A 20,541-nucleotide genomic window follows, 5' to 3' on the forward strand; every position below is an offset into this window, starting at 1 on the left:
CTTTCAGATCCACACACATGAATCTGCATGTCTTGCTCTCAAAAGTAACTGCGCAGTAATGGCGCGAAAATGAGGCTCAGCCTACAACTGGGAAGGCCCTTCCTGACTGGAAAGGTGTCTAACTCAGTGCCTGACGTTAAAAAACGTTCCCCAAAGTTTGTAAGTGTGAATTTCAAACATAAAGATGTATAAAATGCCCAAATAAAGCAATCGATTTTGCCCATAAGTGTCTACCAGTTTTATAGCCCATATTAAGCCCTTTATTCTGTTTGAGACTAAGAAAATGGCTTACCGGTCCCCATGAGGGGAAATGACAGCCTTCCAGCATTACACAGTCTTGTTAGAAATATGGCTAGTCATACCTTAAAGGGACAGTCTACACCCAAACATAAGTTTTGCCTATCTATTTAAACACATACAATAAGTCTCCTGCACCAAGTCCTTTGTACAGCAGCTGGAAGGTGGTAGCTGAAAATGTATAACACTTTTATTTGTAAACTGCCGAAAATGGTTGCCAGGCTCCACCCACCTTTTGCACGCAGATGGTTATGTTAGGTCTTCTCCAATAACGATAGACTCGTAAATAAGTTGCCATGCTCGCACACGCTGATTTGCGCATGCGTGGTTTAAACACTGGTGTGTTGCTTCTTAAAGATTCCCCATTATTGTTGGTTGTAATTTTCGTTCCGTTAAGAGTTTAACTTTGAGCACTACTCTGCATAGCGCTGCATTTAAAAGCGGTGTTCTCCTTCCCTCTTTCCATCTCTTTGTGCTGAAGGCTCCCGGTGGTTGCTAGTTTATCCCAAACCCCTTCTCTCACATTTGCTTTGGACATTTTTATTCTTAGAGCCTGGGGCATTTACTACGACTCAAGGGAGGCACATATTAAAAATTTTAATAACCCACACACAAGAGTAAAAAAAACCTGCATGCAATGCCACGCATGATAAATAAAAATTCTGTCTCTAAAGTCATGCAGCAGGTAGGAGTTGCGATATGAGCTGGGACAGTACTGAAAGTGAATCAGGGAGAGCCTGTATTGTTAGATGTAAATATAGCAACAGTTTTTGGCAATGGTTTATATTTAAAACATATTCAATTCTTAATCTTTAAATGTTTTTAAAATAGTCATCTTATTTTCCCGGTCCAATTTCTGTTTTTTCCGCGGAACAGCAATATTCTGAAGTTTATTATCACATCTACACAGCAAACTTTTACTCTTTATTTTTAAGTAAAAAACATGTGCCTGTCACTTCTGTATTTACAGATTTGTCTGTGTCTTCCTAGTTCCTGTCGAAAAAACTGTAAAACAGCCGGTGTCCAGCAAACACTATTCACACCTCACTGCACAAGGGGTCATCTGCATGGCTCTTTACCACAATGATTCATTTCAAATACAAACTCAAGCCCTCACACTTGCTTATAACAAATGTATGTAAATGTACATACGACCCCTTGTGTAGTCATGTGTGAAGGATCAGTGTTCCCTGCACAACGGGTGCTTCAAATGATTCTGGCTGAAGTAAAAAACAAACAACTCTTATCTAAAAGAAGCAACCTGTAGATAGGACTGCAAAGAACCGACACAGATTGCTTCTGGTATGCTCTCTAGGTATTTATAATGTATTCTTCTGCACTTCTTAGCCCTAGAAGTTGCCAAGATAAAAAAAAAAAAAATCACAATATCTGAAAGACTGTATAAAACTAAAAAAATTATGTCTATTAGGAATTTCTAAATGAAAATGTAATCTATTAAATAATTCCTGTTTCAAAAAACATAATGTATGTATATTTATGCTGTGTGAATGTGCATCTGTGTGTGTATGTGTGTGTGACTGTGCATCTGTGTGTGTATGTGTGTGTGACTGTGCATCTGTGTGTGTGTGTGTGTGACTGTGCATCTGTGTGTGTATGTGTGTGACTGTGCATCTGTGTGTGTATCGTGTGTGTGACTGTGCATCTGTGTGTGTGACTGTGCATCTGTGTGTGTATGTGTGTGTGACTGTGCATCTGTGTGTATCTATGTGTGTGACTGTGCATCTGTGTGTATGTGTGTGTGTGACTGTGCATCTGTGTGTATGTGTGTGTGCGCGACTGTGCATCTGTGTGTGTGTGTGTGTGACTGTGCATCTGTGTGTATGTGTGACTGTGCATCTGTGTGTATGTGTGACTGTGCATCTGTGTGTATGTGTGTGTGTGACTGCATCTGTCTGTGTGACTGTGCATCTGTATGTATGTGTGTGTGTGACTGCATCTGTCTATGTGACTGTGCATCTGTATGTATGTGTGTGACTGTGCACCTGTGTGTGTGTGACTGCATGTGTGTGTGTGCATGTGTGTGTGAATGTGCATGTGTGTGTGACTGTGCATGTGTGTAAATGTATATGTGTATGTGCATCTGTGTGTGTGTGACTGTGTATGTGTGTGTGTTTGCATCTGTGTGTGTGACTGCATCTGTGTGTGTATGTATGTGTGTGACTGTGCATCTGTGTGTATGTATGTGTGTGATTGGGCATCTGTGTGTATGTATGTGTGTGACTGGGCATCTGTGTGTATGTATGTGTGTGACTGGGCATCTGTGTGTGTGAATGTGCATCTGTGTGTATGTGTGTGTGACTGTGCATGTGTGTAAATGTATATGTGTATGTGCATCTGTGTGTGTGACTGTGCATCTGTGTGTGTGAGTGACAGCATCTGTTTGTAAGTGTGTGTGACTGCATCTGTGTGTGTGACTGCGCATCTGTGTGTAAGTGTATATGTGTATGCACATCTGCATGTGCTAATAGGAAAATCATAAAAAAAAGTAAAAAGCACTAAAACACCATCCTCCTCAAGTACAGCTTTGAAATTTAATGTAAAAGGTAATGATGAGGTGGTTTTTGGCATCTCACACGAATAAATTTATTGAAATCCCTGTGAAAATGGTGGAAAGGCAACCGTTAATTTGCACATGTAGTTATGTTCCGAAATGGAACCCTATGGGAATAAAGTTTTTGCCACTTTAGAACAGATAATATTAAAAAATATATATTTATATGCTTAATATTTTTTTAATTCTATCCATTAAATTAATTTGCAAAATATGAAAAAAGTCTCCCAAATAATAATTAAATCAACATACAACAAGTTAGGATATAGACAAAATATTTATATGTACTTTAATTACTTTACCTGCAAATTTATACTGCAGTGTTTCACCATTAACCCTTTCTTTTAAGTTTCCGAATTGTACAGCTCTAACTCCCCCCCCCCCCCCCAATCTGCTGGAGCATGCCTACAAAGCAAATAACCTGATGTGAACTCAGTTAAAATACAATGCCTGTGTTTCTGATGCTAAACACTGAGAATGGGGGGGATGGGGGGATGGTGGATCAGTCTTCTCCAGACTGCATGGCTATGTAACTAATTTTGCTTATTTTTGAGTTATTTTACCATTTTTGCCAGCAATTTTTAAACATTTTTTTTATGCAAACTATTTTTACTTAATTAGCCATTTTAGGATATGCACAGATCTTAATTTTTATGGCACTTTAAATTTATATTATGTCCAGATCAGGAGTCAATATAGTCAAGTTGCAGCAGTTAATTCCCATTGGAAGGCTTCTCAAGCCTTAATTTAGAAGAACATACACAAAATATTGTTTAGTGTGAATAAATATGTGTTCTCTAATATAGTTAATTCCTTATGACATGGTTGATAATCTCTCTACTAACAAAAACTGAGTCACAAGAATACTTATTTTTTAGTCAGATCATGGGCTAGCCAGCAAGTTATCTCAATGACTGATCGTTTTTGTGCATGTGCACTTGCATGTGTTTGTCTGGCTATTCTGGACTGTGTATATGTGTGTCTGTCTGTCCCTGGCTGTCTATGTGCCTGCCTATTCTTGCTTCAGCTTACTGCCATCTGAAGAAGCAACTTCTCTATTTAGGTAAGAGAATAAGTTTATATAATTAATATGTTTATTACTATATACATAGGGCTAGATTACAAGTCACTTGTTTTTGTTTTTTTCAGCGATCGCAAAAACTCTGCTAGTGTTAAGCTTTTTGTGTTAGTCAGGTTGCGCTAGTTTTACAAGTTAAAAAAAAATATTTTTGCGCTAGCGGTAACCCAAATAGCGTTTTCACGTGCATGTATTCCCCCATAGAAATCAATGGAGAGGGAAAAAAAAAGACCCACTCTGTCGAGCAAACGCCATGACAAATTCTCATTAGCGCAAACCTGACATGAAAATATGAATATTTCATATTCCAATGTTCTTTAACATGTTTTTTCTAATATCTGCATACCTGATCGCATACTGTAATATGCACAAAAATAATCACATACTATATATAATAAGCTCATCTGTATGTATCTCTTTGTAAAAGTAGTTTGGTGGATTTTTTTTCTAACACTTGAGATCTTATATCTTTGATCCCTTATAATTTTTTTGTGCAATATTTTTTTTAAATAATGTTTATTGTGTATTATTATGAGTGTAAGTGTACTTTGTAATGTATTTTTGATGTGTTTTGTGAGACTGTTTTGTTTCGGAAAACGGTTAACCACAGCTCTGAGATCACGGTAAGGATTGAAGCATAAAAGGCGATTATGCTAGCCCAATCTTGATTTCGCTCAACTTGTAATATCAGCGCAATGAAAATGGTTTGCAAAAACACAATATCAATAGCGCAAAACCTTTTGCGACTCACTAGTAATTTAGCCCTATTTGAGGGGGTGGTGCAGAGCTGTGTCTGCCTGCACAGACTGTGAGATCAGGAAAACCATTGTTTTATAATTATAATTAGTGAGGACCTAAACTTCATCAGACTTTATTAACAAAAACATAATCAGATTATAAAGATTATATTATAATAATCACTTGCAGTAGAAAAAATTCACAAACAAAAAGCAAGCAGAACTGCCACTAGACAGCCACAATAACTAATGCTAGTTGTAGGAACTGATGCCGGTCCGCCTACAATAAATGTCCCCTGCATTTCTGGCTGAGGCAAAAAAATTGCACATATGCAATTTGAAATAGCTAACTGAAAAATATAAACGTGCACTGCTAAACTGTCACATAAGAAATCAGCTAACTGGGCAAGAAGAAAGCTGTGGGTGGAGCTTGCCGGCCATTTTCAGTTGCTAACAAACGATGATTATTTAAAAGTTTCATGTACTTCTTACAAGCTTATAGATGTGGAGTCCATTGCAAGATGCTTGTCTGGTATGTAACAATAAGTGATAAAGAATAAGTATTGGGTCTAGACTGTCCCTTTAAGCAGAAAAGTCTGCTAACTGTTTCCCCCAACTGAAGTTACTTCATCTCAACAGTCCTATGTGGAAACAGCAACCGATTTTAGTTACTGCTGCTAAAATCATCTTCCTCTCACAAACAGAATTCTTCATCTTTTTCTGTTTCAGAGTAAATAGTACATACCAGCACTATTTTAAAATAACAAACTCTTGATAGTAGAATAAAAAAACTACAACTAAACACCACATACTCTTAACCATCTCCGTGGAGATGTTGCCTGTGCAACGGCAAAGAGAATGACTGGGGTGGGCGGAGCCTAGGAGGGACTATATGGACAGCTTTTGCTGGGCTCTTTGCCATTTCCTGTTGGGGAAGAGATATTCCCACAAGTAAGGATGACGCCGTGGACCGGACACACCAATGTTGGAGAAAATTTCACATACGCCCATGGTCAGCCCATTTTACAAAAAAGAACAATTATGCTTTGTATTTTGTACTTAATAGTATGAATTTCTGTGTTTGTTTGCACATCCAGTGTACTTAATTTACAACACATGCTGTGAATATTTAATACGATTTATTACTGTGTAAGTTGCATACAAATTTTACGTTTTTGATAACATACAGTTTTTGGAACAGTTTTGCTACGGTTTTTGATGCACCTTAACCATACATTTTACCTTAACCATACATTTTTTTCCTCTATATATTTGTGTGAATGGTTGAATTATTGGTTTTGTATGATTTTTTAATTTTGATTTTCATTGTAAACTTTTGTAATGTACGCATCTCCTTCTTATACGAAAATGCAGTTTACGCCCATTAGCGAGACACCCTGCTGTTTTCAGGGTAAAAAGTGTCTTCTACAAGGGAAATAGAAGTACTCGCGAATATTCTTAAAGAATTTCACCAGCCCAGAGAGCTTTATAGGATTGTTCCCTCTGAGAGCTTCAGAACTTACAAAGCCAGTAATCTTTGGTGATATATAAAGAACAACTAATCAAACAATAATACAGGCACAAGTTCTAAAAGAAACCAAAGGAAGGGACATTCTTAATGTGCAGACAGTTATTAATCATTAAATGTCAAATCCTACTTATCTCATGTCAAAGTAATAGCTTGAGTAATCTAGGTTATGTAGAGATGAGTAACAAGCTTTACCCCACTTTTCCGCTTGGTGTAGCCACCAATCAACAAGCGTTACCCAGGTTCTGAACCAAAAATGGGCCGGCTCCTATGTTTACATTCCTGCTTTTTCAAATAAAGATAGCAAGAGAAAAAAAAAATGTATAATAGAAGTAAATTAAAAAGTTGCTTAAAATTGTATGCTCTATCTGAATCATGAAAAAAAAATGTTTTGTGTCCCTTTAATGCAGAGATCAATCTACCATTATTTTGTAAAAACAAGAAGAGAAAGGAACTTTGTATTTCTACACAAGTTAAAAAGTTATATTTGTTTATTAAAATGAATTAAATATGAAAAGACAACAGTGTCAAGAGCTTACCCTGAAAATCAGACACAAGTAGTTAAGTGCCCTCTCCAAGTATTCATCTGTCTTCCTGATGCTATCTTGTCCAACCTCATCAAGATCATTCCCTGTATAGCTACCATTCAGATCAGGGGAATTTAATCCAAACCAGGAAAGGAATGACTGGCTGCCAGAGGAATCTGGTGAGTAGTCAGAAATTGATTTGGCTGTCTGCTTGGCTTGTGCTATCATCTGGGCAAGCCGAAGAACCTGTGAAGAAGGCTTCTTCTTTCAACATTATAAAGTCACAAGGTGTATATGTTTAATATTATATATATATATATATATATATATATATATATATATATATATATATATTTTCATTTAATGGATATTTTTATTTTATAAATCTTGGCACCACACACTCACCAGATTTCGTGCTTCGCTACCAAACATCTGAACATACTGGCAGTCCTGTCCCTCCAGACTGTAAACATGACTTTTAACTTTGAAGGAAGCATCTGTGATTTGTGTTTGCCAGGAGGAAAGGAAGCTACCACCAAGACTTGGTGACATAAGAAGCCGGTGTTGCCTATGTGGTATAACATGGTCTGGCTCCAAGAACAGCTGTTCTCCTGTATAGATATTTATGGAAATGTGAGAGTGCAGAAAATGAAAAGACCAATCTTAGGAGAAATGGGGAAAAACAGTTTACCAAAATAAATAACATTTTATACAAAACAAAATGTATGCTTACCTGATACATTTCTTTCTTTTCTGGCATGGAGAGTCCACAATTTCATTCCAATTACTAGTGGGAATTCAACTCCTGGCCAGCAGGAGGAAGCAAAGAACACCCCAGCAGAGCTGTTAAGTGCGACTCCCATTACCCATAATCCCCAGTCATTCGGACAAAGGAAAATGGAAATAGAAGATGACACAAGGGTATAGAGGTGCCTGAGGTTTATACACAAACAACTGCCGTCTTAAATCCAATTAAGGGCGGGTCGTGGACTCTCCATGCCAGGAAAGAAAGAAATCAGGTAAGCATACATTTTGTTTTCTTTCCAATGGCATGGAGAGTCCACAATTTCATTCCAATTACTAGTGGGAACCAATACCCAAGCTAGAGGACACAGAATGAAAGAGAGGGAGAACAAGACAGGCAGACCTAAACAGAAGGCACCACCGATTGAAGAACTTTTCTCCCAAAGGAAACCTCAGCCGAGGCAAAAGTATCACATTTGTAGAATTTGGAAAAGGCATGCAATGCGGATCAAGTGGCCTCCTTGCAGATTTGTCCAACAGAAGCTTCATTTTTGAAAACCCAGGAAGAAGAGACAGACCTGTAATTCTCTCAGGAGGCTGCTGTCCAGCTGTCTCATAAGCCAAGCTAATAACACTTCTCAACCAGAAAGAAAGAGGAGAAGTGGCCTTCTGACCGTTACGTTTATCAAATAAAACAACGAACAGGGCAGATGATTGCCGAAAATCTTTAGTTGCTTGAAGGAAAAATTTTACAGCACGCACAACATCCAGGCTATGCAACAGGCAATCCTTCTGAGAAGAAAGATCAGGACAAAAAGAAGGAACAACAATTTCCTGATTGATATTGCGATCCGATACTACTTTGGGAAGAAATCCCAACTTAGTATGAAGAACTGCCTTATCCGCATGAAAGATAAGGTAAGGGGAATTCCACTGCAGAGCCTTAAGCTCGGAAACTCTGTGGACAGAAAAAATAGCAAGGAAAAACAAAACTTTCCAGGTTTACAACTTAATATCAACTGAATGCATAGGCTCAAACGGATCCTGCTGCAGAACTTTAAGAACAAGAATAAGGCTCCAAAGGGAGCAACAGGTTTAAACACAGGCCTGCAGAAAGAATTATACATCTGGCAGATCTGACAGACGTTTGTGCAAAAGAATAGATAGTACAGAAATCTGACCCTTCAGAGTGCTGACTGATAAGCCTTCAGGCCCTCCTGAAGAAAAGACAAAGTTTGAGGAATCCTCACCCTGCTCCAAGAGAAACCATTCAATTCACACCAATAAAGGTATATACAGGTAAGCAAGTCTGAAGTTCCAAGGCACCGCCAGAGCGATAATCAGAGCTGCTAGTGGATCTCTCTGATAAGACACTGAAGATTTCACAATCACCCAGGATGGTCTCAGGAAGCTTGGACCCTGACAGAGATGGTCCTGTGAAATCCACCAAGAAAGAAAATCTCTTGTTGGGGGATCCAGAGCTATCCTTTGCAAGAGATCTGAGTGGTCTCTGTTCTATTGTCTGAGCATGCATAACTGTAGGGGTCTCAGATGGAACCGAACAAAAGGAATAATGTCCATGGAAGCAACCATTAGACCAATTACTTCCATACACTAAACCACTGATGGATAGAAGACTGAAGTGAAAGGCAAGAAAATTGGATTTCCTGACCTCCGTCAGAAAAATCTTCATGGACAGATAGTCTATAATCGTTCCCAAGAAACAAACCCTGGTGTCTGGCACCAGGGAACTTTTCTCCAGATTCACATTCCACCCGTGGGAATGTAAAATAGACAACATCTCTGTATGAGAGCTTGTGGACTGAAAAGACGGCGCCTGAACCAAGATGTTGTCCAGGTATGGCGCCACCACTATTCCCTGAGATCTGACCACTGCAAAAGGGCCCCTAGAACCCTTTTAAATATTCGAGGAGCCGTAGCAAAACCAACAGGCAAGTGCCATAAACTGGTGACCACTGCCAATTGTTTGTCTAGAAGAGCAAACTGCAGGAATTGGTGGTGTTCCCTATGAATGGGAACATGAAGATACGCGTCCTTCAGGTCTATGGTAGTCAAGAACTGATCCTCCTGAACCAAGGGTAGAATGGAACGAATAGTCTCCATTTTGAAGGATGGAACCTTGAGAAGTTTGTTGAGACGCTTGAGTTCCAATATGGGACAGAAAGTTCCCTCTTTCTTGGGAACCACAAACAGGATTGAATAGAATCCTTGACCCTGTCCCGCCACGGGAACTGGAACAATCACTCATAGAGAGATAGGATTTTTTTTTTCTTTAAAAAAGAAACATCCGACCTAGGACCATACAACATGGACATAAAATTAGAAATCTCCTCAACAAGAGACAGATTGAGATAACATCTTAGCCCTAAGAGTGTACCAAGAAAATAAATAAAAAAATAAAATATATATATATATATATATATATATATATATATATATATATATATATGTATATATATATATATATATAAAAAATATTTTATATACAAAATAACTGGGCAAATTATGCATTCCCAGACAAAACAGTATGATCTCAATATGAAATAAATTATAAAATAGTGTCAATAAACAAAAATTAAACTTATAAGTGCCAAAGAGCACCCAAGAACAACTATATGACACCTGTGACGTATGTCACAAACATTATCCTATATCTCTCAATATGAGAGAAAAAAAAAAAGAGGAGTTCATATACATACAATAAGGCCACCTTGCTTTTATGCATGTACGGCATGATACATGTTGAAATAAGGTCTGGGAGGCATTCTGCCAGACAGAGCGTGCAGGGATCTGAACCCTTGGCTCTTTGCTTCCACAGTTCTGATTGAACCAAAGTCTGCAGGTTTCCAGGCTGTTGCTTTTCCAAAGAGCGACTGGAGAACTTTATACATATGAGACCTAATCTGTAGCCATGAAAATTAGTATCAGCCAATACAGAATATTACAGTTCCCATATCGAGCCCTAGGGATGGACTTGTTAGCTGTAAACCTTTGTACTACATATAGAAGCAGTAAAAGAAAAAGATACAGTTAGCCGCCACAAGGTGGCACACCTACATAATAAATTCCAATGAACATTTGAGGCATACAAAACTCTTTTGTCTGTTCTCTTCTTAAAGGGACATTATACACTGAAAATGAAAAATATCCATATGTTTGTACGTTAAATGTAAAAGTGCATGCACTGTGTCCCATCTATAACAACAGCTTATATAAAAAAAAAAATACAAGTAAAGGTTCTGATTTAGAAGGCACTTACCAAACCCTTCTCTCCTGTAGGAATACGTTCGTAGAAGTTAGTCTCTCGGCGTGACTAGGTCTAGTACATGTTCGCATGCGCAGGATTTGCCAGTACTGTTTTAATCACATGCCAACAGGAGAGCCAGTCATTTACATTTACTCCAGAGACCTGCAATTTGTGCTCTATGAATCAGCGGCACATCACCAACAGGGGAGCCGCTCATTTATATTTATACCCTATCAGCGAATCACAGCTTAGATGAGGACTATGATTTACATTCCGTGGGCTCATTGCACAGACCTGCCCCTGCATCAGTGTACAGCATGGTGACTTGAAAGATCTTATATCCCGGAAAAATGGTGTGGATGTGGGTGATGAGGTTACTCCTGTACACTGATGCAAGGGGCAGGTCTGTGCACGGAGCCCACGGAATGTAAATCATAGTTGTCATCTAAGGTGTGCTGTAGGTGATGAACTGCTGATTCATTAGAGCACACATTGCCAGTCTACAGATCTTGCGAATCGCGAGTCTCTTGCTTGATTTATTTTAGTATAAAGTATTTTCCACTACAGTATAAAGAGTTTAAGGAGCAAAGAGTGCCCTGAGCCTCTGATCTTCCTTCCAGTTAATTAAATCTCCTCAAACCTGGTATCAATAACTTTTACCATTCCAAGGCAAGACAGAATCCCTCTCAGACATGTTAGTAGAATCCTCTAACCTCATCACACTAAAATCCACTCCCACAAGTGTGGATCTGCATATGGCCTATGATTGGAGGGTGGGCGTGCTAGCCTCAAGCACAGCTCAGTCCTTTCTTAGGGAAGTGCCAGCAATGTCTAGAGTTATTCCAGGAGAGGGAAATAAACAGGTAAAAAAACTACAAATTGTATTGTATTTTAATATATATATATTTATTTATTATATATACCGTATATATATATATATATATATATATATATATATATATATATATATATATATATATATATAGAGTCAAAATTGTATTAGTTAGTGCATTTACTATATAGATCTGTGATATCAGTGCATACTGGCCCTTTAAGGTACTGCCAAAGTACAAAAGAAGGCAGATAAAACCTCACATATGGGAAAGCTCTCTGACTTACAAAGAGCTACCCTGAAAAGGAGTGGAAATGTAACACATTAAATGTATACAGTACAGAGGTGGATGCTGCATTTCTGGTTATCTAATGCTTCCCACACATCTTAGGAAACAAATATGGAATTTAATCAGTAAGTAAAAACAAACAACTGATAAAAATTAAATTATCCCCACATGGCAATATTCAAAATTCCGTGCACAAAGAGGGATAATATTCAAAAGCTACTAAAGTAGCCTAATGATAGTCTGAGGAAAAATACCCTTAGTCGCCACTAGATGGCGGCAGATAACAGGGAATGCTCAGATTCTGTCAAGAAAAAAAAACATAACCCTTCTAAAGCCGATTAATATTATCCAAGTAGAAACTGAATCCATGAGGCAGCGTAGGTTAACAGTGAAAAACAGGGCTCATGATGAAATCCTCGTAGACGCATGGTCAGAGCTCAAAATCAACCCTGAATATCCGGCTCACAAACTAACCACTAAACTACAGTAGATAAATAAAAATACACGTCAAGGGGGGCGGAGCCTACAGCTGTAGAGGCAAGACGTGTCTTGTGGGAGCTCCTGGTTCTTCTACTGAGTTTTATGTAATATTTTATTGTTTTGTGTTACAAAACTTCTCATCACGTAGATAGGGGCCAGAGGATTGCTACAAGATTCAAGAAATTGACAATCCGGGAGGAAACTCTCTGGATTGACCGCTCTGTCTAAGTTCTGCAGTTAGGCCTCAAGGCTGCCGCCTTCATAAAGTGTCTGGCAGTTTCTGGAGCCGGGGCTTTTGCATATTCCCCCCCCGGGAGACCGGGGTTACGAGTAGTACTATTTACTACACATCTTAATTCAGAAATGGATACTGATAAGCGAGCATCAGAGGACACTATCTATGAGATGCTTAATGAACATTTTGCTGGCCTGAGAAATTTGATTGCGCAGTGTTTTACAGGCTGCCCTTCTACATGTGACTCCTATGATGGTGAATGGGAATCGGAGGCTGCGGCCGAACAGTGCATGGAGCTCATAAAGGTAGCGCACAGCTCCTGGAACTCACCGAGTGCACAACAACAACCAACTCAGAGGGAGAGAGAATGTGAAGACCCGGTCAGCCATACCTACACTGAATGCTGTGTGTTACCTGTCGCTGAGCCGCTGTGGGGGCTGTCGGAGCTCTAGACATGGTAGATTTACCACGGCCCTGCACAGGATCAGAGACTAAACCCTCTCAGATCGCGGAGAGAGGCACGCTTGGGAAGTGGCAGTTAAGCCTTGCAGGTCCTTCCTATCTCCAGCCTGCGAGTAGAGGGGATGACTGGCTTTTGCACGCTGTCTGTGCAGCTCCATGTGATACCTTAAGGCACCTACAAACCAGGACATGGTTGGTCCCTCTAATAAACCCAGACAGCTTGTCGGCAACTGGAGTGGGTTGATGAGTCTGGAGTGCTGAAGCAGGATAATATAACAATCCACACTTCACAGAGCTGGCATCAACTGTTACTAACAGAACTTCTCTTTACCTTTTAGAGACACATTTATAAATTCTTTGGAACTAATTATGATGACCTAGGAGTCTGAAATCTTAAGCATCCGTTTATATGTCAGATTTGTGGGTTGAGGTATCTTGGCTGGGGTCTTAGGATTAATTGTATTCTATTGCAGTGAATTATACCGCCAATTGCATGTGTGCAGTTCCTCTTATCATTACCCCTGACAATGTTTAGAGTGTGCACATACGCCTACCCTGCATAGTGTTTTAACATTTTTACTTTTCAGTGTGTCAGTGTACACTTTGAGGCAGGCGTTAACTATTCCGGTTAGATGATTACATATCTTAGTTTTTGTTTGTTTTTTCCTTGTTTCCTACATGTACACACATATATATTATGGTTGCTATGTGTTTTAGATTTTACCCTGGGGTTATATTACAGTCCTGTGTGAAATTGCGATAGAATTCTAGAGCTTATACCTATGTATGTTCATTGCTTCTGCTAATTGCATGAAAAATAAGCTGTATGACTATATACAGATACCAGGCTTCTCCACTAGAGGGGAGTAAAGTTTTACTTATAACTATAAAAGTGTACCAATACCCTCTCAGCTGTACCCACTCTAGAGCAGCACTAAGACTGTGGCAGTAACTTTCTGGGAAGTCATGGAGTAACCTTAACCAGCATTCCATATATACCCCCTGATCTCCCACTATGTATTTTGAGGCAATACTTATTAATGCTGTATTATACTAGCCCTTTATATCACACTATTATTGTCCCTAACACAATCTGTTTTACATCATTCTCCAAAATATTTTGGGTCCAAGAGTGGCCCAATTTCTTATCTTATTCTCTCCCCAAAGCCCCTCATGCATTTCATCAACCTAGTTCAGGAGGTCCATAAGAGGCCCCCTCTCGTTTTTAGGGGAAACTACTACTCCATTTTACACCTTACTATTTCTAAAGGGGATATTTCTTAATAGAAAATATGAGGTTCACTTTTTTATTTTTGCTTTCTTAGGCAATATGCGTTTTTTCAGTTTGACAAGTTTTGTATGTTTGTAACTCTGTGTTGAAAATTGAATGCTGTACTTATTTCACAACCTCAATAAAAATATATTTAAAAAAAAAAAAAAAAATACGTCAACATCCTCTCTGAAAGAGCCCTGACACCATAATACCCCCAAAAAAATCTTACGTGTCCGCAATCAGAGAAATGCGCCGCTGAGCTAGGGCATCAAAGGCTCGCAATATGGTTGCCTCCTAAACAAACAGTGTTCGATCGAGGACTCCAATACATCGAAAACTTCAATCTGACGTCACTTCCGGTGATTCCATACATCTGACTGGTTCGTGTCTCAGTGAGTGACAGGATTCACAACCAATCAGATGGGCACTGTAATCGCCTATCTTCACTATCTATTTTCCCTTTCGCCTTAGGGGTTCAAGGGGGGGCAAGCCCCCCTTGTAAACCTCATTCCCCAAGGTTTACTTGGGGTGTATGCCAGAGGATCGGCGGTGCGCCCCCCAAGACAGGCAAAACAGATAGTGAAAATAGAAGAGTCACCGCAAGTGACGTCAGATTGGAGTTTTCGAGGAATTGGAGTTCGACAGAACACCAGCATTGGAAGTGAAAGAACAGCGGTTAGGGAAAAACAATATTAGGGACTGCTGAAAAGGAGGCTACTAGATAGTTACGGTCCTCCGCTACTGATCGCTCCCTATGGTTGAAGGCATCTGAAACTATATGGAGTAAAAGTCCCAACCATGATCTGAGAGGTTGGATCCTTAGTAGTTGCGTATCATCTTGGCAGCATGCAAATTGATCGCGCCAAACCACGCAGTAGAAAAATAACCCACACCATAAACTCCCTTACATGCCAACATGCTATGTATAGGGATTTCGGCATATAACATACAAATAAAATGCCATAAGTGTTTCACTCCAGATTTGAGTTAAAATCAGCACACTCTTAGGATAGGTGAAAAGGTTTAACACAGTGAATGGAGACCCTGACTGCCCAGGAGACCTTTACTGAGATCCGTGTAAATAAATCTGAACCCTAAAAAGGGCATCTATAGTAAGGTCCCCTATTAAATCCTAACATAAAAGGATTAACTGCAGACTTATTACAAATAAATACCGGCAACTGTAGTCTATATATTTAAACAGTTGCTGCCACTGAGGGATTTTAAAGCGTATTAGCCAACTAGAAAAGCCCCTCAATGTCCATCCACACAGAGAAATTATAAAAAAATGTCCCTTACCCTCATCAGCCCTATTAGACAACAAGCCATGAGGGCAGGGATACAGGACACACGGTTAGAAGTCTTCTATCTTCTACATCAGGTTCTGGTTTGTCAGTTTCACCGGCTTCTGACAGGGACCCTGAAACCTCAGCTGTGGGCAGACACTTAATCCTAATTGTGATAGATCCAGACGACTTCTGAAAGGGAACCTTGAGAATAGGAAAAGCAGAGTAACTAACCCTGGTTTTCTATATGGGGTAGTATAAATGTTAGAAGGTAAGCAAGGATTACCTTGCCGTCTTCTAACTGCTAAAAGCTACTATTACTCTTACTAAAGAGAATTACATGGACACAGCATAGTCCCAATGCTTGCTTGCAGGGAAAAGTACCCATTAAAGGATTAAATATCTTCAGACACCATCTTCGCACATCCTCCCGATGATAGAGGCAAAGAATGACTGGGGATTATGGGTAATGGGAGTGACACTTAACAGCTCTGCTGGGGTGTCCTTTGCCTCCTCCTGCTGGCCAGGAGTTGAATTCCCACTAGTAATTGGAATGAAATTGTGGATTCTCCATGCCATTGGAAAGAAATAAAATTATATATCTATATATTTTCTTTCCCTCTCTCAACAATAGTAGTGCTAGTAAAAATATTACCTTGTTTTTGTGCTGTATGTACCATTAAGATCTGATAAAAGTGTTTGCTTGTGCGTGAATACGAACATCAACAAAAATGAAAAAATAACAATTTATGTAAGAACTTACCTGTTAAATTTATTTCTTTCATAGTGGCAAGAGAACATGAGCTAGTGACGTATGGGATATACATTCCTACCAGGAGGGGGCAAACTTTCCTAAACCTTAAAATGCCTATAAATACACCTCCCACCTCACTCATACCTTAGTTTAACGTGTAGCCAAGAAGTGAGGTGTAAAAGAAGGAGTAAAAAGCATACAAAAAGAGCAACTAGAAAAAATAAAGTGCTTTATGCAAACAAATTATAACCACCAAAAATAGGGTGGGTCTCATGGACTCTTGCCACTATGAAAGAAATGAATTTATCAGGTAAGTTCTTACATTAATTATGTTTTCGTTCATGTAGGTGGCAAGAGTCCATGAGCTAGTGACGTATGGGATATAGAACCTAAGATGTGGAAATCCATGAGTCACTAGAGAGGGAGGGATAAAATAACAACAGCTAAATCCGCTGAGAAATTAAATCCAAAATATAAATACGTTTTCTTAATTTTCTTTTTAAAAAACCCTCAAATCAAAGGCACTAGAATCAAACTAAGATAAGTGCCTGAAGAACCTTTTTACCAAAGGCTGCTTCCGAAAAAGCTAACACAACAAAATGGTAACATTTAAGAAAAAATATGCAAAGAAAACCAAATTACTGCTTTGCAAATTTAATCAACTGAAGCTTCTTTCTTGACAACCCAAGAAGAGGCAACTGATCTAGTAAAATGAGCTGTAATTCTCTAAAGTGGAGACTGCCCTGCCTTCAAAAAAGCTTTGTGAAACAAAAGTTTCAATCAAAATAACAGAGAAAAAACAGAGGCCTTCTGACCTTTCCTGGAGCCAGAAGAAATAATAAATAGACTAGAAGTCTTTCTGAAATCTTAAGTAGCCTCAACATAATATTTCAAAGCTCTTACCACATCCAAACAATGAGAAACCCTTACAAGAGTATTCTTAGAATTAGGACACAAAGAAGGAACAACAAATTCCCTGTTTGTTAGAATTCACAACTTTAGGCAAAAATGTAAATGAAGTCCGCAGAACAGCTTTATCTTGATGGAAAATCAGATAAAGAAACTCACAAGAGAGAGCAAACAATTCAAAAACTCTTCTAGCAGAAGAGATAACCAAAAGAAATAAAATGTTCCAAAAAAGTAATAATCAGAGAATGCATAGGCTCAAAAGGAGGAGCCTGAAAAAAAACTTCAAAACTAAGTTGAGTCTCCAAGGAGAAAAAATAGATTAAATAACATGTTTGATACAAATCAAAGCCTGAACAAAAAAGTGAATATCAGGAAATTTAGCAATCTTTCAATGAAAGACAGAGAGAGCAGAAATGTATCCTTCAAAGTATTTGCAGATAAACTCTTCTCCAAAACATGGAAGAAACTAAAATCCTAGGAATTCTGAAAGAATGCCAAGAATGATTATGAGTGGAACGCCATGAAATATAGGTTTTCGAAACCGGATAAAAAAATTCTCCTTGAAACAGACTTACGAGCCTGTACCATAGTGCTAATCACCGAGTCAGAGAAACCTCTATGACTAAGTACTAAGCGTTCAATTTCCATGCCTTCAAATGTAAAGATTTGAGATCTTGATGGAAAAACAGCCCTAAAGACAGAAGGTCTGGCCTTAAAGGAAGTGGCCAAGGCTGGCAACTTGACATCCGGACAAGATCTGCATACCAAAACCTGTGAGACCATGATGGTGCTATCAGAAACACATGAAATTGAACCATTATGATCTTGTAGATTACCCTTGAAAGAAGAACCAGAGGCGAAAAAATATATAAGCAGGTTGGTAAAAACCAAGGAACTGCTAAGGTATCCACCATCTCCGCCTTAGGATCCCTGGACCTGGAAAGGTATCTGGGACTCTTTTTATGTATACGAGAGGCCATTAGAGATATTTCTGGAAGACCCCACATCTGTACAAGAAGAAAAAAACACATCTGGATGGAGAGACCACTCCAACGGATATAGTCTGACGGCTGAAAAAATTCACTTCCCAATTGTCTACACCTGGGATATGAATCGAGTTGGATATGAAAAGAGTTGGATTCCGCCAAGAAAGTATCCGAGATACTTCCTTCATAAATGAAGGACTGCGAGTCCCTCCGTGATGATTGACATATGTCACTATTGTGATATTGTCGGTTTGAAAACAAATGTAAAAGTTCTTTCTTCAATACAGGCCATGCCTGAAGAGCTCTGAAAATAGCATGGCGTTCTAAAATATTGATTGGTAACCTCGCCTCTTGAGGTTTCCAAACCCCTTGTTCTGTCAGAAAAGCTCAGACAACTAACCAACCTGAAAACTTGCATCTGTTGAGAATACAGTCCAGGTAGGACGAACAAATAAGTCCCCCTGAACAATAAGATGATAGTCCAACCACCAAATCAGATAGAATAGAGTGTTGGGATTTAAGTATATCAGTTGTGATATCTGAAAATAATCACTGCACCTTTGGTGCAACATGCAAAGCTATAGAAGCATCATACGAAAGCGAGCAAAGGGGATCACACCCGATGCTGCAGTCATGAAACCTAAAACTTCCATGCACATAGCCACTGAAGGGAATAATAGAGACTGAAGGTCTAGACAAACTAAAATTAACTTCATTCGTCTCTTGTCTGTCAGAGAAAGAATCAAACACTGAATCCTATCTGGAAACCTAAAAAGGTAACCCATGTCGAAGGAATAAAAAAAAACTTTTTTTAAATTGATCCTCCAACCACGTCTTTGAAGAAACCACATTAATTGTTTCGAGTGAGATTCTACTAAATGAAACGATTTGAGCTAGTACCAAGATATAATCCAAATAAGGAAACACTGCAATACCCTGCTCTCTGATTACAGATAGAAGGGCACCGAGAACCTTTGAAAAGAATCTCTGAGCTGTCGCTAGGCCAAACAGAAGAGCGACAAATGGTAATGCTTATCTAGAAAAGATAATCTCAGAAAACGATAGTGGTCTGAATGAATTGGAATGTGAAGATAAGCATCCTGTAAGCATTATGGACAAGAAGTGATCTTGCTGAACAAAAGGCAGAATAGTCCTTATAGTCACCATCTTGAAAGTTGGGACTCTTACAAAACGATTAAAAGATTTCAGATCCAGAATTGTTCCTTTGGTACAATGAATAGATTTGAATAGAAACCCAAACTCCGTTCCTGCAGAGGTACTGGAACAATCACCCATGAAAACTCTAGATCTGAGAAACATTTCTGAAAAACCTGAGCTTTCACAGGGTTTGTTGTAACATGGGAAAGAAAGAATCTTCCCATGGGAGTATTTATTCTAAAACCTATTCAATACCCCTGAGAAAACAACATTCTAAATCAACTGATTTTGAACAGAAACTGTCCAAATGTGTTAAAATAAATTAAATCTGCCCCCCCCCCCCCACCAGTTGAACTAGTTTAAGGGCCGCACCTTCATGTAGTCTTAGGGGCTGAATTTGGTTTTATTTATAAAGCTTGGAGTTATTCAAATTCGTAGTAGATATCTAATTAGAGCCAGTGGCCTAAGGGGAAGGAAAAAATAATTGGGAGCTTAAAAATTACCCTTAGATCTCTTATTAGGGCAGAAAATAACTCCATTTCCCCCCAGTAACAGTGGAGATAATAAAATCCAATAGAAAACAAAAAAAATTACTATTCTGAAAAGATAAGATAGTAATCTAAATTTAGACACCAATTTCATCAAAATAGCTTCAGGAATGGGAAAAAATGCTTGTAATAAAAATGTTAATACAAAAGTAAAATCAAAAGCAAGCATCCTAGCCCTCTATGAATCAAATGAGAGCAGAGAGCAAAAAGAGGGAGAGACTTAATATAACAAATTTAGGCGCCAAAAATGGTGCAAATGCAGAGAAAAAAAAAAAAAAGTTTGGTGCTAAACAAATTAAATGCCGAAACTTGCGTCATGACAGGCGTGATTTCACGCCAAAAAAACCTTGCAACAAGAAAGTCGCAAGAAAAGACGTAACTTGCATTGCGGCAGACGCGACTTTGCACCAAAAATGTTTGCGCCAAAAATGTTGCAATAAAAAGTAACATTCTGCAAAATGAATTTGGTTTTATTTATAAAGCTTGGAGTTATTCAAATTCGTAGTAGATCTCTAATTAGAGCCAGTGGCCTAAGGGGAAGGAAAAAATAATTGGGAGTTTAAAAAACATAATTTATG

The 20,541-nt window shown here is 38.7% G+C and overlaps 1 protein-coding gene across 2 annotated transcripts in view; it reads right to left on the minus strand.

Moving 5' to 3' along the window:
- Positions 1-20,541, minus strand: part of SMPD4 (sphingomyelin phosphodiesterase 4) — a 130,514-nt gene that overhangs the window by 39,291 nt on the left and 70,682 nt on the right. For both annotated transcript variants that reach the window (XM_053701984.1, XM_053701983.1), the window contains 2 exons: positions 7,145-7,350; positions 6,752-6,985 (listed from right to left, as the gene is read on the minus strand). In XM_053701984.1, the coding sequence (XP_053557959.1) occupies positions 6,752-6,985; positions 7,145-7,350 (440 nt within the window). The remainder of the gene's footprint in view (positions 1-6,751; positions 6,986-7,144; positions 7,351-20,541) is intronic.

This window comes from Bombina bombina, chromosome 2 (genome assembly GCF_027579735.1).
Source record: "Bombina bombina isolate aBomBom1 chromosome 2, aBomBom1.pri, whole genome shotgun sequence".
Classification (NCBI taxonomy): domain Eukaryota; kingdom Metazoa; phylum Chordata; class Amphibia; order Anura; family Bombinatoridae; genus Bombina; species Bombina bombina.